Consider the following 18,898-nt stretch of genomic DNA (forward strand, 5'->3'; position numbering starts at 1 on the left):
TACGTTGTTGCAATGTCATATTGCGACGCATCTGTCACGTATCTGTGACGTTATAGCAACGTCGTCATATTTTTGGTCGATAAAGTATTAAGTTGATTTTTACGCTATTATAAAAGAGGAACCATGTTTTTGTCATCAATAAAACATCGTAATAATAAAAAATAATAATAAAAAATAATTGCAATATGTACTGTACATCGATCAAATAAATCACGTAATTAAAACGTTGTAGCAACGTAATTGTCGACATCCCTAAAATTTACAATAGCAAAATTTCTTCTTTTATTATGTACTAGATTTAATTTGTCTTGTTTGTATTGGTAGAACTAATGAACAATATTTGATATGAGGCAGGCATTACCTGTGAAAGGGGACGAAGTTTGTACGTTAAAAAAAGATACGGAAATACCGTAACGTTTCCGATTTTGGTTCCGTTGTTAGGGCTTTTAGTTGTGACGCTATTTAAGTGATGACGTCATATTCAAAGTAAACGCCATTCACCAAGCCACTGCACTAAGATCCAACGTAAGTACATTTATCTGTATTATTTAACTGTTGTTTTTTTCTTCTTACTTTTTATAAAGTTTCTATTATAAAGGAACAGAATGATGTTCCCGTAAAGTTTTGACGTCATTAAACAAAACATCTGACGCCACAATGGAAAAGTGATTGTCAAGAGTTAGAGAGGCCGGTATATATGTCAAAATACAGGATTTGGTGTTTCAAGCATGATTTTTGTGCTCCAAGCATTATCACTACCAGCGACGTCACAATGTGCAAAATGATGTGAGAGGTGAAATTATCTGACAGCAACGTCACAATCGTGACAATGCGGGTTTTCTTCGTATATATGTCGGAAAATATCAGCCGCTCGTCAAAAAGGTTCACATTGTGCCTCGGGGCTGATATTTTTCCGATATCAGCATGTAGAAAACCCGATAATTTATACATATCGCACCACTATTCTGGTTTTACAACACGTGCATGATGTAATTTTAGAAGAGAGACATGATAGATATGAAATTAAATTTTGTTGTACTCTTGCTTTATAAATTATTTTTACAAAAAACTTTTGCTAATTTCGTCTGCAGAAACCTTACACACGTGTAGCTAATTTGATTCTAATTGAGGTCAGGATAGCGAGCTATCAGTGGTAACAGTTGTTGGCATGACACGGGTTATGTTCTTCTCATATATTTTATGATAGTATGATACTAAACCCCTAACGGGAGGGATTGTACCTGATATTCATATGATGAAGACATAATCTTTCAATCAGTTTAATTGAGGTCTGGAGCTGGCATGTCAGTTAACTGCTAGTAGTCTGTTGTTATTTATGTATTATTGTCATTAGGTCTTTCCACTTTTCTGTGGAAAGACCTATTGTTTTTCTTCTGATTATTTTTTTTTTCTTCCGCCTAATTTTGTTCTTGCGATAAACATTTGTTTCGCAATATGTCGCTTAGATATTTTGTATATGATATCGAACAGCTTTTGAAATTTTTCCCTGCGTAAACGAATACTTTTCTTTGAAGGAGTTATCTCCCCAAACACTGTTTTCCTTGTTATCGCATCTCCTTCGCAACCGTTAAAGATTATGACAAATTTATTTTACAAAATTGCTCGTTATATCCTTCGCATGATTTGTCCTATTTTGACCGAAGCGATATGACCGCTCCATATGAGAGTTATTTCCCCTTATGCATCTGATATAAGTGATATGAATTTCTATCTTATAAACCATAAGTGATAGAGACCTAGGATCTTTTGATTTGAGGTCCTTGGTCCCAAAAAATGAAAATTAGGTCAAGGTCAAAGGTCAAGGTCATATTCTAATATTTGAATTTGGCTTATTTTCACTTATATCCAAAGACTGTATAAGATATCAACAAATTATTTTTACTAAATTGTTAGTTGCGACATGTCGTAAGATGTAAATTTTGATTGCAAGCGTACGTTGAATGTAAAAGGGAGTTTTCTCCCCTCTTGTATTTAAAAATATGCGTTTGGTGATATAACTCATTAACTAAATATAATTAAGACCTATGGTCTTTTGATTTGAGGTCCTTGGTTTATGACCTTGAAATTGATATCAAGGTCATAGCTTAATTTGACGTTCTAGATTTTGACCTTTGCTTTTATTCTATATGTATACATGATAAAGATATACAACTTTTAGAAAAAGGTATCAAACCATTTAACCTTGAAAAAAACAACCGGAAGTGACTTTTTATAAACCGGAAGTAGCTATTTTTTGTACTTTATTAATATAAAAGTATATAGAACCAGATATTTTTGGAATCAGTGTCAAGTAAATATTCAAATATAATCGGAAGTAACATTTTTCAAACCGGAAGTAACAAATTATCTCCCTTATTTAAAAAAAATGTATGGAAACAATATATTTTTGGAATCAGCTTACTAGAAGCTATCATTTGACGATTGAAATGACATTTTGAACTTAGTTTCACAACTTTTCATATCAAAATACATTGTTTTGATGGAAAGACCTTCAATTGTTCTCTGAACAATTGGTTTTTAATTTTATTTATTTTCTTTTGTTACATCTTTTGACATCAGACTCGGACTTCTCTTGAACTGAATTTTAATGTGCGTATTGTTATTCTTTTACTTTTCTACATTGGCTAGAGGTATAGGGGGAGGGTTGAGATCTCATAAACATGTTTAACCCCGCCGCAATTTTGCGCCTGTCCCAAGTCAGGAGCCTCTGGCCTTTGTTAGTCTTGTATGATTTTAATTTTTAGTTTCTTGTGTATAATTCGGAGTTTAGTATGACGTCCATTATCACTGTACTATTATGCATATTTTAGGGGCCATCTGTAGGACACCTACGGGTGCGGGAATTCTCGCTACATTGAAGACCCATTGGTTGCCTTCGGCTGTTGTTTGCTCTATGGTCGGGTGGTTGTCGCTTTGACATATTCACCATTTCCTTTCTCAATTTTATTTGCCATGTCATGTTAACTTTATACACAGACACAGTGATGGCATACCTTGAAAATAACTCAAGTGTATTTACAATATAAAAACTTGTGCATTGAACTCATAAACTAAAGAACTGATAAAAATTTAGAATGAATAAATACAAAAGATTTTTTACAAAAATCAACTTTGTAGTTTTTAATTTCTGTGTCATTTTGGTCTCTTGTGGAGAGTTGTCTCATTGGCATTCATACCACATCTTCTTTTTATGCCCCACCTACGATAGTAGAGGGGCATTATGTTTTCTGGTCTGTGCGTCCGTTCGTTCGTCCGTCCGTTCGTTCGTCCGTCCGTCCGTTCGTTCGTCCGTCTGTCCCGCTTCAGGTTAAAGTTTTTGGTCGAGGTAGTTTTTGATGAAGTTGAAGTCCAATCGACTTCAAACTTGGTACACATGTTCCCTATGATATGATCTTTCTAATTTTAATGCCAAATTAGAGATTTTACCCCAATTTCACGGTCCACTGAACATAGAAAATGATAGTGCGAGTGGGGCATTCGTGTACTGAGGACACATTCTTGTTTATATTTATATTTCTGTTTTTAAATTAAGGTTATGGTTTTTTTTTTTAATTACATATTTTAATTTTTATTATTATTTGAAAAATCCGGATAGTTTTAATTATTTTTTAACATTTTACTATGTTTTACAATTTGTATACTGTTAAATAGGTATATATTTGTAAATAGTGTCTCATAAGCCTATGTAGGCTGGGTATTTGTCTTATCTTACTATTGTGCAATGTATATTATATAATATTATCTATATGACTGTATAACATCAGTAGACGAGTATGTGACACTTTAATAAAATAAATTATTATTTATAATTATTTATTTTTGTAAGGGACAATATAATTTACAAAAAAATCATACCACTACTCCTTTAATTATTATTATTATATGTATATAATGACTGAATAAATAGTCAACGATTAATCTGTATTAATTTATATAATATATGTTCCAGACCGTATCTATGAGTTTTTGGACCGTAGGCTTACTTTTTCAAAATACTCATACGGTAGAACTAATATAAAGAAGTTGTTCAAGTTTAATGCAAATGCATATATAAACAGATCAAGATAACTTAACTCTCAAATTTATATAAAAAAGTTCAAATGTAATTGAAATAAAAACTTTATATCTTAACTATTTAAAAAATTCGCGCTAATTAAATATGTCAATTTCTTGTATGTCTTAACATGTCGACCAGTAATACATTAATTGAATTATATGATCACTGAAATTGAAGATATCGGAAGAAAACATAATGTGGGAGGACACTATTTAGCAATTTTAGAAACAAAAATGTAAATGCAAGGGAACATGCATGAACAGCACACATTTCAACGCAAAAAAAATACGTCCATCTAATTGTAATAATAACAATTTGTAATACTAAAAATAAAGATTGTGATAATGGTTGTCTAAATGTAAACCATATGATCCAATAACATTAGGTCAGCTCGTACTGGACCATACGCGTATACTCATACGGTCCGACCGCACGCGTATGGTCGGACCGTACGAGTATACGTATATACGGTCCGGACCGTACTCGTACGGTCCAAAAACTCAATGGTCTGGAACATATATATGGCAAATTTGTAAATGTAAAACATACATTTATGGTCATAATTTTCAATTATATTTTTTTTTAATTATTTTGGCAGTGGCTTATTTGCCGGTGAAACAGTAATTATGATATGATTATAATATCTCGATTAAAAGCGAGCTATAAATAGCTATATATAGCATAATTCAAAAGTAATGGCTATTTTGCCGGCGCTGACAATACTGGGAATTTGGTTTTTTTACCGGTTCTTTGTGGAGTTTAAAAAGATACATCAGTCACAATGAAGATTGGAATATAATAATGTAAAAAGTAATAAAAAATGTAAAAAAGCTGTGTATTTAATTTGATAAATGATAAATCATTATGCCATCTAACAAAATCAATATTATAGCTTCAAACTCATAAATATTTAATGAAAATACCGAATTTGCCTTTGAAATTAGGGAACCACCATTTAACTATAAAAGAAGGGGGGGGGGGGGGGGGGGGGGGGGGGGGGGGGGGTCATAGAGTTTTTTCTTAAGATTTCCAAATTGATGAAACAAAATATTCTGTTAGAGTTCAGGACAAAAAATATTTTGAATCCAGATTCCACCCATACCTTATAGTGTTAGACTTAAAAAAAATAATTTGATTGATATCGTTGAAAAATTGAATAAAATTGTTTGCACTTCACTGACTCAAGCAAAAACCATGACCCTCCTTGAAGTAAAATTGTTGCTCCCTGACAGTCTACGGTTTATTTTTAAATTACATTTAATATCACTATGCAAATTTTATCAATGTCAATTTTTGTAGAGTCTTACATGAAGAACTACATATACCCCTCAGCAAGGACATCAGATATTGAAGAATTGATTGGGGAAACCCTAAAACATACACTCCCAAAACGAGGTGGAACACGCTATAAGGTAAGAATACCCTTATTTCCCCGTATAGTGCAACCTATATTGGAATATTTCCCAAAATTATTATTGTTTGTATTCTATGTTGTTGTTTTTTTTTTAATTCAGTACGAAATTGTTATTAGGCCTAAAATTTTGTCTTGTTCTGCTGTCTGTTTGTTCAAGAATATGCGATGGAATGGCAACAAGACAATGTATTACTTTATAAAATAAAATAAGTCTGGTTTTTAAGCGTCTCTCAGCTAGTGGTGGCCATTTCAACTGATTTAGCATGTTTGTGACACTGCTCGTGTAATCGTAGTTGTTGTGTACGTAACGAGCAGCACGTCTCTGTACCTTTTCTAATTGTATCTGTTGTTCTTTCATATGGGGGTCCCAGACACTACAACTATATTCCAGTTTGGGTCTTACTAGTGCCTGGTATGCTCTTGATTTTGTTTCTGTGTATGATGTAGAATGTGACATTGACGGTTGACCCCTTTCAAAGAAACCACCAGCATGTACACACAACAATGCTTCAATGCTTTGGACAACATTGATCTAGAGACTTCATGATTTACATGTATAAATCTTTTAAATGTAAAAAAAATAAATCCCTACCTACCTACCCACCTGCTGATAGTGTGGGTCGGCAATGCCAAACAAACAATTGTTTAAGGGTGGCCTTATAGATATGCATTTGTAACTAGCATTGTGAAGATCAAGATACTCTTTTGGGACAATAAATTAAGGGTAACATTAAATTTAACTGAATATATAATTATGTGGTTTATGTGTTTTTCAAGGAGATTTGGAAAGCCACGTCTTACACACAGCTACATAGATCTAGTATTTATTTTCAATAATGTTTGACCTAGAATAATTACAATTTAACTTATTTTGTACAAATAAGTTTTTGTATTGTCATTGCAGGAACCAACTGTTAAGAGGATAATTGCAGCAGCTCCGGAAATACCACTACCAGGGACCCAGGAGAACATTTAAAAATTAAATAAACAAAATTAACGATCAATTCTTCACTTTTTGATATACAGATATAGGAAGATGTTGTGTGAGTGCCAATGAGACAACTCTCCGTCAAAATAACAATTTAACTTGAAAAAGTAAACCATTATAGGTCAATGTCGGAGCCTTGGATCACACCGAACAACAAGCTATAAAGAGCCCCAAAATTACTAGTGTAAAACCATTCAAACGAGAAAACCAACGGTCTAATCTATATAAAATAAAAAAACGAGAAACGCGTATAAATTACATAAACAAACGACAACTACTGTACATTAGATTCCTGACTTAGGACAGGTGCAAACATTTGCAGGCATTATTTACTTTTCATAAACTTTTTTTTATTACTTTCATGGGTGGGTATTTAGCTAGCCAGATATTATATTCAGAACGTGAACATGCTTAATGAGAAATGTATACTACGATGAAATAAATTGAATATAAAAAAAGAAGATGTGGTACTATGATTGCCAACGAGACTCTCCACAACAGACCAAACGACACAGAAAATAACTATAGAGGTCAATGTACTGCCTTCAACAATGGGCAAATCCCATATCGTATAGGCAGCAATTAAAGACGGGTTAAAGAGACCGGGACAACATCCCTCTTAATCTTATAGAGTAACATATATGATAAATGCATATTATTTTTACAAGCACTATCAAGAACTGCATACGAATAGGCAGCCACTCAGCTATAGATGGCCCTAGGATTCATTTCTGTTATATCACAATTACTGAAACAGTAATTCGATTGAAGCTACAAAAAAAAAGATGATGATGCAGAATATACGAATTCAGAGAATAACACCAACATATATCATCTAGAGGTCACCTCATGGTCCCAAACACAGTTGATACTATGTGTGTGTATATACGATCATTTTTTGGCCAATTATAAAGCATAATATAAAAGTGCAAGTATATTACGTCGACATAATGTGATATTAACGTTGTAGAAACGTAATTTTACGTCACAACAACGTTAATGTTAATGTTGCGATAACGTGATATAAACGTTGTTGTAATGTCAGGAATAACGTTGTAGAAACGTAATTTTACGTCACCACAACATTGATGTATGACGTTGTGACAACATCGACATAATGTGATATAAACGTTGTTGTAATGTCAGGAATAACGTTGTAGAAACGTAATTTTACGTCACCACAACGTTAATGTACGACGTTGTGACAACGTCAAGAAAACCATACACTTTTACGTAAATACAACGTAATAACCTGACGTCAATGCGACGAAAACATGACATTGTCACGACGTAATTATGACGTAACATTGTTAGCTGGGTTTACCATCTTTTCAGTTGCACACCTATTTGTTTTGCATACATATACAACAGTGTAATAATTTATAAACATTTCAATAAAGAAATTATTCACATTTTTAGAACCTTGACTATGTCTTGATAGATGTTATACAAAACAGCCTATAAGGAGTCAGTTCTCTGCAAACATAAGAAAACGCCTGTACCAAGTCAGGAATATGAAAGGTGTTATCCATTCGTTTGACGTGTTTGAGCTTTTGATTTTGCCATTTGATTAGGAATTTTCCTCAGACTTCAGTATTTTTGTGATTTTACATTTTTCTAGTACTAACTTGATAATAGTCTACATGCAAGAAATTTTCTGTACAGAATATTTTTTCTGAGTACACTAAATGAATTACCTGAACAATAAGTTTAGCTTGGTAGAGTTTACCATAGACATTTGGCAGGAAGTTGATTTTCAGTAGTGTTCCATTAGTACCCTGTGGTAGAAGCTCTCCTGTCTGTGGAGAAACTGTAAATTCTGGATCACTACCAGCACCAAAGTAGGCATTGTAACATACTGGATGTCTGAAAGAGAAATAGGCATTGTAACATACTGGATGTCTGAAAAAGAAATAGGCATTGTAACATACTGGATGTCTGAAAGAGAAAAAGGCATTGTAACATACTGGACGTCTGAAAGAGAAATAGGCATTGTAACATACTGGACGTCTGAAAGAGAAATAGGCATTGTAACATACTGGACGTCTGAAAGAGAAATAGGCATTGTAACATACTGGACGTCTGAAAGAGAAATAGGCATTGTAACATACTGGATGTCTGAAAAAGAAATAGGCATTGTAACATACTGGATGTCTGAAAGAGAAATGGGCATTGTAACATACTGGATGTCTGAAAAAGAAATAGGCATTGTAACATACTGGATGTCTGAAAAAGAAATAGGCATTGTAAGATACTGGATGTCTGAAAAAGGAAATTAATATGTTATTATCCAATTTGTCTTTTTAACTAAAACTTTTGGAAAGAATGTGCGGTAAAAAAATAGATCATTTAGTTTATTTTATTTCTTTAACTGATTAATGATAAAAAATACAGGAAGTTTAGAAAATGTCATAAAGAAGAATCCACATTTTATTTCTATTTTCGATAAACCTTGGAATTTGACTACAACTTCTTTGTAAACTATCTGAACAAAAAACTTTTACATGAAACCAGATAACATAGTGCCGCCCCTGGAAAGCGTATACAAGGCAAAACAAAAGTTAATAACTTCTTGTGCCTGTATGCAGCCATGAGTTGAATGTATGTATGTATGTATTTTTTTCTTTCTAATAGATGTTTGGATTCTTTTTAGAAAATAGGTCTATTATTTATTCCTTTTTTTTTTTTTTTTATTATCTCAATGTTGCTAATCTCAAGTATCAACACACATTTGTAAATATTTCTTTACGTGAAGTTTGATTACCACAATTATTACTTAGAATAACATGACTTACTTAGCCTGGCTTGTCAATCTAAACCCTACACTTGAATCTTTTCCCAATCCAGCAGCTTCTAAAACAATGGTATCATCAACCTGTGGCTCGGTGGCTACAAACTTCAATGGGAATTTCCAGAGTCCACCAGTTGCTGCTCGTACTTGTAATTCTACACAGTGACTATAAATAGATCAATGTTTTGTATGAAATTTTCCTTAAAATGGCATTTATGTCATTCAAAGCCTACAAATGCTTGCACGTTTTGTTGTAGATTACCTATGACAATGAAATTTGTTCTTCTCCACTGAGTAACTGTATTTGATAAGCTTTTTGAAAACATGCATGACTCCATGAGGGTAGTAATGGTGCTACCTTCATGATGAATAACGGTAAAAATTCTTCTTAAATGAGGTTAGCAGTAATTTTTGGTGCATGACGATAATATGTACACTTTCTTTTAGACGATATTTTTATGATTCACATTAAATTTAAAAAAAAAAAACGATAGCAATAATTATTTGAGATCTCTCATGAATCATGATAAGGATATTTTGACAAATCATGGTAAAATTTCAAACAATTTGATGCAAATGGTAGCCAAAAATGACTGTTTGTTGCCTGACAGTAATGGGCATTACTACCCTCATGCATTATATATACACTATTGTATTACATGTTCCAGGTTGCATAAAATAGACAATCTCCAAATATGACTTTCTTATACAGATTTCATGAAATGAATGGATGAAAAGAGAATATTGTTATTTTGGAATAAGACCTTAAATTATAAATATAGTAAGACCTCATTTATCAAAAGATTCATGCACAGCATATATTTGTTCTAAACAAATAAATTCACAACTTTGAAATATATTACATAATTATTGTTCACTATTTATCTCATTGGTTTAAATGCAGCAAATATTGTATGTAATGTCTCTCTCTGGCCAGAGTTTATATATATTTAATGTCAAATATTTACCTCATTGGTTTAAATGGAGCATACACTGTATTGAAGACGAGTATGACCAGTCCTGATGCTGTCTCTCTCTGTATTCTGACCAGAGATAAAGCCACTGAGTTCTGTAAGTTGTCCTGAGTGTCTCCATCTGGATATTTTATTTCAAATGTAAACTCTTCGGCTGTGGCTAAAGCTAAAATGGAGAAGTCAAATGTCAATCATGACATCTAGTAAGAATTGCATACATAAATTTATCACTACTGTAACAAAAGCATTTACAGGCCTGCTTTTGTGTCAATACATTTGTACATTGTGATAAATCAGACAATTCTACAAGCTTGTAGCTCAAATATAAAACATAACATGCATCATTGTGCATAATGGTAAGATCCTCACTTACAGAGTTGGAGGCAATCCACTCCAAAGGGAGTTATCACTACTGTAACAAAAGCATTTACAGTCCTGCTTTTGTGTCAAAACATTGATTTTTTTGCCTACTTATTCCGAATTTATTACTGTAAAAGGTAGTATTATTTAATAACAGTTGTGCTTGTCTTAGAAATGCCAAATGATCGAAAAGCCAGTATATAAAAGGGGGGGGAGGGGGATGTAGGACCTTTTTCGGGACTTCAGGATTGGGTGTTTATAAGCTCGGGATTTCGGGATTGATCCTTTTGGGATCTAGGAATTCTTTTTTTGAATTACAGGATGTCAGGATTTAAATTTCTTTAAATTCCTGACCTCAGCATTCCATATTATAAAGTCCAGGATTTTGGGATCAGGACCCTTTCCCTCCCTATAAACTGTGTATTTTTTACTTGATTTTAAATCACACCTTTTTTCTTCCAACAAAATGTCTAATGGCACTGAAAACACTACAGATGTTTAAATTTCTATATGATTTTACTACAAACAAGGATCCAAGGTAATTCTAGTCAAAATATCTTGACTTGTGGATACCCATTTTAGTGGTTTAAGGAAAATAATTGTTTGATTAAAGTTTTTGTTCTAAAATTGGTGTTAAAGTGTACTTTCCCCATTTCCATTCTCAATTTTATTTACTAAGTCTAAAACAAAATTTTAAACTAAAATTCTTTTTAAGTTTTGTTGTTATTTAGATTGTGTCCTGTTAGTACCAGTAATAGTTCCACATCATATGTCAGATTGTTGAAACTCTAACACACAATGTTTTATACAAAGCAGCCACACTGCTGAAGCTTGAAGAATACAAGAATTAAGTTAGAAACGAGAGAATTAAGCTGAGTACATAAAAGGCTTGTAATGTTGGTACCGTCATGACAAATAACGGTAAAATTCTCTCCAAATGACGTTAACAGTAATTTTTGGTACATAATAAAATGTACACTTTCTTTTTGAAGATACCAAAATAAACTGATTTTGACGAATCATATTATTTTTTTTCAAAACAATTGTGACAAATCACAGTAAGATATTTATCAATTTTACGCTTATAGTAGCCGAAAATGACCGCTTGATGTCTGATGATAAAGGTCATTACTACCCTCATAAAAATTTATCAATATACATTGCACTTCCAAGAATATGAGCAATATTCGGTGTATAAAGATAGTATTTTAATATTGACTACAGAAATATAAATAATCTTATTGAACAAATTGTAAAATGGAAAATAAAGTTTGAAAAAAGTGAAAATATGATTTTGAACAACAAATTGGATCATTAGTAACACATGTAACTTTTTTTCCATGCTTAGTTTATATAATTTTCAATGATTATTTAACATGCTTATACAATGCATATGAATTTATAAATTTTCAAGTCATTTTAACAAATGTTTACATTTTTATTGCCAAAGTCACTTTGAAATTTAAAAATATTATTTTCATGCACCAACACTGAAATTCTGGTCGACTTAGAGACTGATACATTATTAAAATCATACTTCATTATGACAACTATTTATTTTACTCATTGTAAACATGCATAAAAAATATATTTGTATTAAATCATGCTGCAAGACAGAATATGGATTATAACAAAGTTGTTTACATGCAGTAGCTGTAGTGACAAAGCTTACTTTCCATTGGTGGAGAGAGTGACCTTTCACCCAATACAATCTCATCTGTCCCCTCTTAAAAGAAGATTAGTTATTCAATGTTTGTGTTCAATGATAAATCTTTTATTTGTATTTTGTCTATTTTAACATTGCACATTTATATTCACTCTCAAAATATGCCATACCTGTTAGTTACAATTCAATATCATTTTGTTATATACTGTGGATTCAAATTTTTGTGGATTGAGAAAAACTTCCATATTTATGGATATTTAATTTTGTGGTTTGACAAAGCTGTGCATACCGGTACATTTCTTTAGAAAATTTGTAATTCATTGAACATTTAAATTTGTGGTTACCATGTACACACAAATTCAACGAAAATTTGTATCCAACAAATATAAATGAATGCACAGTACATAGCTTTTATACTGCCAAAGATACAGTTAATTAAAACAATGTTAATGAGATCTATAACTGTATCAATTGTCTGTTATGGGTATGCTCAATCATGTGTACTTTGTCTTATAGCATACATATTTAACAAAATAAAGGCAATAACTACTTTAAGTAATGTTTTAAAAAAGAACACTTTTCACAAAAGCCAGAAGTAGGAATAAATCATAAAGACTATACTAAATGTATGAGGTGCATACCAAGGGGAGATAATAAAAGAAATCAAAACACATCCCGTTCTTTTGGTATATTCAATTTATGGTATATCATATACAGATCAACTTTCTTTATACTTTCTTTCCAAATCAAATATATTTGACATCATTTGGCTATTGTGAAGGTGTTATCTGAGGTGATAAAGATTGCCATTTCTACTGCCAATGGTCGTTGATTCCCTCAGAGACTTTGGCTTCCTCAAGCTCCATCAATCAAAACTGGCCTTTATGATATAGCCAAGGTCGCAGAAAATTGCATTAACCACAAACAAGCAAACAATATATGACAACTTACTTTCCCCTACAACAATGCCATCTGCTACTTTTGGTTTTTGTCCTTTTGGTGTAATAGATCTTGTGGTTATATTTTTTTGTGGTCCAGAAGCTGCTGGAGCAACGCCTGCCAAAGTGACCTCTAACCTCTCCTCTACACGGTCACGAGCCTTACATTCTACTACTGCCCCTGTTGTGTCCTTGACTGGTTTAGATTCTGGTACCCCTTGTATTGGATACAGCCATCTAATTTCAGTTAAACCATCATTTCCAGTTTTAGAAATTAGATTTCTGAAAACAAAACCAAAACATAACTAAATTTTTAATTTGAGCAATCTGGTTTTAATAGGACAAGCAAAGATATTAATAAGTATTTTGAAGGAATTCTTAATAACTAAAACATATATGTTTTTTTAATTAATTTGGGCAATATACAATAAGCTATTTGATTCTCGTGTGTGGCTAGACATCTAAAATGGCCACTTACTCTTAAATATTGACCTTAATAAAATACAGCAACTGAACTCTCCACTACTTAGGAAAATAATAAGCTATTTGATTCTGATGTCTGGCTGGACAATACATATGGCCATTAACTCTTATTTATACAGTAATTAAACTACCCATATCTTTAATAAAAAATTGGTTTTACAGGTATGAAACCGAAATCTAAATGACAGGAATTTTCTACAGATTTTGATTATTTGTAAGTTAAAGATATAAAGAGAATAATACATGGCAAAATCTGTATCATATGTCGTATCATCCTGAGATATCAATATCAGCCAGAGGGCCTTTAGGAGACAGGAGAGTATATATGAACTGCTTTCTGATCCCTAGCACCTGGGTTACCTTCAGTTCTACTTTTGTCTTGTTTCAAAAGCTTTCAAAGAACTGCTCAATTACTCATCCGAAGCACCGAAGTTACCGTATTATTTGTGTGCTGTTTTAAAAATGTTTTGTTTATTGTATTTTTTTTGTATGTTTTGTATGTTATTTCATTGAGTTCTTTTTTATAGTTGCATTTTGTGTGTCAGAAATATGAAAACTCGACGTTTGTGACGTCACATTCCAAACAATGACGTCATTAAATAAATTGCGTCACTTCCGAATGACCGTTCATTAAGGATCAATTTTGAGGAAAAAGTTTTGAAGCCATTTTTTTCTGGAGAAGCTTGCATAAATTAAAACGGAGTTAAAAAAAAATTGAAAAAAAATTAGTAGGGGTGTGATAAAGGGTGCGATAAAGGGTAGGGGTGTGATAAAGGGTGTGATAAAGGGTGTGATAAAAGGTATAATAAAGGGTGTGCATCAAAGTTGCACGATATGTATTAAACAGTAGGCTATTAATCAAATATCCAGAACTACCGTATTTACTACTAAATATATGATAAATATATATATATATACAAGCTGTTTGGAATCTGGTTTCTAGACAAATTACAAGTTTACACATAAAATTTAGAAGATATGCATTTTGTCTTTTCAAAGATCAAACCTACCCTCTACTATCTTTTGGTCCATACATCCATTTGCCATTATCTTCTTTTCTAACTATAACAGTACACAATGCTTCATACTTTGTCATCTCTGTTGGTGCAAAGCACACTGGGATATCTAAGGTGGACTTTGGACCCACTCTGATACTAGCCATGTGTTTAAGCAGAAGACAGAAAGCAGTTTCTGATGTAGTGTATCCATTCACAATCTTCTCTAACTGAGCATTATTATCTGTGAAAAAATATATGAATCAGTAAACTTTCTTTCTGGTTAAGGACATATATTAGAAGGCAAAACAACTTGAACCTAGCCGAAACATTTCAGAACCATGAAATAAATGCAGAGTATTGTACTTTTCATTGAATAAAGCAATATGAATACATATTTCAGCAGTTTCATACTGCTAAATGAAAGCATATAGTCTAATTAAAATGTTAGTTGTTATCTTTTTACACCACATGTGTGTTCTGAATTGTGGTTTTTACAAAACAAGAAAAACAAAAATACTACATATCGTAAATCGATTAGTTTATCTGGTTTACCCTTTAGTTGTACATCAACAATGACAGCATGGTCCATTGGATTACGGAATGGTATAATAAGTGTAATATTAGATCCTGCTTCTGTATATACACTGACTGGATCCTGTGGTTGAGGTAGCAGTCCAGTACCAGATGCTACAAATATCCATTCACCAAGCTACAAGAAGAATGTTTGTGTTAAAAAATCGGTCAATAGTTTTATCATAGAATAAATATATGTTAATAAAAAATATACTCAAATGTTTTGAACTTTTGAACTTATAAAATATCCAGAAAGTTAGATAAAAGGTTAATATTTCTTTAAAGAAAAACAGGACACTTATTCACATATTTTATACCCAGACTTTCTATTCAATGCATATATATAGAAAAAAACTTACTTGTTGACTATGGAATATAATTCTGGCAATATGGTCGCCATGGCCAAGTGTTGATGGCATAAAATGTATAGGAACCTCAATCTGAGAATGAGGTCGCAAACACAATGGCCGCTCATTTTCTCTCTCTAAGGAGAAGTTGTTTGTGTTGGATACTGTTGGTACTAGCTCCAGTGTTTCATCTGTTGGATTGTCCAGTAGAATTGTCTGCTGTGTCCATCTACAATAAAAAAAAAATTAAAATAAATTAATAAGTGCAAATAAACTATTATCATGATCATACCAGATAAAAAAAAAAGAAGCAGAACAGCTTCTCCTCCTAAGATTACAAGATAGAATATATCTTATATTTCCAGATCAACAAAATTTAATGACAAATTCTGAATTTTATTTGTTATTCAAACTCCTGTTAAACTTGTTTATGCGTCTAATTATAGAACCAGATATAAGCATTAAAAAAAGCATCAGAAGGAGAATTGAATCTCTTAATCTTACCTTTTTTCATTTTTGTTTTATACAATTTTTTTTTATAATGACATTAATTTATTTGCAGAAAACAAAACACGAACTAACCTTCCAAGTTCACATTCCATGTGTGTCAATGTTGTTTGTGGTGGTGAATCAGCATTGAGTCTGAGGTCATACCAGAACTCTCCAACAGTCTCATGGAAAAATATCAATCTAAAAATAAACCCAACAAATTATTGAACAAGGAGCCTTTGTTAGTCTTATATGATTTTTAATTCTAGTTCATTTATATGTTTTGTAGTTAAATATGATATCCATTTTTACTGAACTAATACACATTTTTGTTTAGGAATGTGCTGGATTTTCTCACTGTGTTGAATGCCCATCGGTGACCTTTGGCTGTTTTTTGCTCTTTGGTTATCTCTTTGTTTTGTTTTAGCCATGACACATCTATTCATTATGAAGTCTGAAAACTATCCTTCTTTAGAAGAATGGATAAGTATCCGTATAGTCTTATATAAAAATACAATTCTATTTTCAAAATATAATAAAAAAAATAGCTGTAGACTGAAGTGCCATTAAACAACTTTACAAATGTATAATTTATTTTATTTTTACCTTCCTTTATGATTTCCTATAACAGCAGGAGCATAGGTGAGTGTATACACATCTTTTTCACCTGCTCCCAATATTATTGATGAGGCACCAGACAGATCCCTTCCTTCGATTGTTACTTCCAGTTTGATTTCTTCAGGAGTTGGATTTCTTACAATTACTTCCAACAATGCCTTTTTCTGAAACAAAAAATACAACATTACTCTTTAAATTCTAATATAAGATTTAAATTGGTGTTTAAACAATTCATCCAATAAAATTACTCATTGTTGAAGGTGGTACTGTGACATATAGTTGTTAATTTCTGTGTCATTGGCAATCATAACAAGCCACAAAATAAAACATGTATCAATCGATCATAACATTTAATATATTCAGGAACACAAAATTCTAAACTAACAACATATTTTCTCTCAACCAAAGAAATTGGTGTGTCTATAGATTTGTTTTTCCAATTCTGTGTGTAAATACATAAGATATGAATAATTTCAATATTCTGAAATTTTTACATTACTTGAATGACTTACATGACAAGCACATTCTACTGTCATTATACGTTCTGGTGGAGATGGTTGAACTTGGATCTCTAACGAGTACCAGATTCTGTAACCATAGTAACGTCTGCTCTCATCATCATCGTCGTCTGGTATCTCATCTCCATCACTATCTATCTCACTAAAACAAAAATCAACAATAAATAGAGGAACATAAACGGACAAAAATGCTTCATTTTTTTTAAACTATACTGTGAATTGTAATGTGTAGCTATAAATCTTTGCCCTCAAGGTCCAAAAGAGATAACAAAATGATCATATAACAAGATACAAATGTTTCCTCTACAGCAAGGCTCACAACACTTCAGAATCATAGGGAGAAGTGACTTCTCTTTTTGAAACTTAATAAAAACTGAAAATGTCCATTGACATCAAGTGAAAGCGAATATGGTGAACAAGAGAGAGACTAGATTTCTCTTTTGATAGTCGTGGGAAAGCAAAGTGACAGTGGGGAAAGCAACTGTACCGCCTGCTAGCATGAGCCCTGCTCTACAGTGAATAAGGAAACATTTACTATTGAATTTCATTTAAAATTCATGGCCGTGAGTGGATTTGATCTTAAACCCAACATCTGTTCTGGAAAACCTAATCACATTAGTGACAGATTTCAGACCCTTTGTCATTTATATTCAATTCCTTCATAACCAATACCAAATTAATTTATTGATGATTGATGTACACATAGTAAACTGTGCTGTTGGAATGATTTTTCACAAACATTTGACCTTTTATTCCTTTAACCTTGAACTTACACGATAGGATTTTTTCCAGCTATAAATGCTACAATTCCTCTATAAACTCCTCTTCGACTTGGCATCACTTCCATGTTGTACTTTCCAGATTTACCAGGAAGTATTGTTAGAGACATTTTGCCACCAACAAATGGAATATCAGATTCAACCTAAAAATAAAAATTATTTTAATACAATAGATATAAGAAGATGTGGTATAAGTGGCAATGAGACAACTCTCCATCCAAGTCACAATTTGTAAAAGTAAACCATTATAGGTAAAAGTACTGTCTTCAATACAGAGCCTTGGCTCACACCAAACAGCAAGCAATAAAGGGCCCCAAAAGTTTATTTTAATTTTTTTATTTTATCTATATCAAATTAAAATTTCTAAGAAATATAAGTTCAATTTTTCAAATCTCAATCAAGAAATATGATATCCTGTATTTGAACACTGAAACAAGTAAAGTTCAGACTAAATTTTCCAACAACCTAAGATTAGAATATCTTCCAGTTTAAAATTAAGGAAAGATAATAGAATGAAATAATATATAGCAAATAGCAGATATACAATCTGAATATTTACCCTATAACATAGCTTTTTCTTTGTGACATTTGGGACTGACAATTGACATGAAGACCTGAAAATAAAAACAGTTTAAATTACAAATTTAATTTTTATTCAATACTGTAAATTCAGAAATTATTGCAAAAAAATGTGACAGGGTTATAATCGCAATAATTTAACTCACAATTTTGATTTTTTCTATATGAATTGAAAAGGATTTTCTCAGTATCACAAAAATTAAAATTGCATTTTATTCTAAAATGACAAAATCGCAAAAATAAATGCACGCAATAATTTCTAAATTCTTAGTAGTCAGATAGCTGTTTTTTTCACATAATTTTTA

General features: G+C 32.0%; 1 protein-coding gene and 1 long non-coding RNA gene across 11 annotated transcripts in view; one reads left to right on the forward strand and one right to left on the reverse strand.

Annotated features, from left to right (window-relative positions):
- Positions 1–18,898, reverse strand: part of LOC139491225 (cilia- and flagella-associated protein 47-like) — a 69,759-nt gene that overhangs the window by 2,141 nt on the left and 48,720 nt on the right. For 5 of the 10 annotated variants that reach the window (XM_071278706.1, XM_071278704.1, XM_071278705.1 and 2 more), the window contains 13 exons: positions 18,574–18,628; positions 18,009–18,157; positions 17,230–17,377; positions 16,706–16,881; positions 16,193–16,300; positions 15,623–15,839; positions 15,243–15,399; positions 14,703–14,931; positions 13,223–13,491; positions 12,278–12,331; positions 10,240–10,411; positions 9,276–9,437; positions 8,178–8,346 (listed from right to left, as the gene is read on the reverse strand). In XM_071278706.1, coding sequence (XP_071134807.1) covers positions 8,178–8,346; positions 9,276–9,437; positions 10,240–10,411; positions 12,278–12,331; positions 13,223–13,491; positions 14,703–14,931; positions 15,243–15,399; positions 15,623–15,839; positions 16,193–16,300; positions 16,706–16,881; positions 17,230–17,377; positions 18,009–18,157; positions 18,574–18,628 — 2,065 coding nt within the window. The remainder of the gene's footprint in view (positions 1–8,177; positions 8,347–9,275; positions 9,438–10,239; positions 10,412–12,277; positions 12,332–13,222; positions 13,492–14,702; positions 14,932–15,242; positions 15,400–15,622; positions 15,840–16,192; positions 16,301–16,705; positions 16,882–17,229; positions 17,378–18,008; positions 18,158–18,573; positions 18,629–18,898) is intronic. The other 5 variants (XM_071278713.1, XM_071278712.1, XM_071278707.1 and 2 more) reach the window with 1 other exon arrangement.
- Positions 440–6,496, forward strand: LOC139491227 (uncharacterized). Its single transcript, XR_011656494.1, has 3 exons — positions 440–525; positions 5,378–5,490; positions 6,397–6,496. It is a non-coding gene; the product is annotated as an uncharacterized lncRNA (long non-coding RNA).

The sequence above is a fragment of the Mytilus edulis genome, chromosome 10 (genome assembly GCF_963676685.1).
Source record: "Mytilus edulis chromosome 10, xbMytEdul2.2, whole genome shotgun sequence".
Classification (NCBI taxonomy): Eukaryota; Metazoa; Mollusca; class Bivalvia; order Mytilida; family Mytilidae; genus Mytilus; species Mytilus edulis.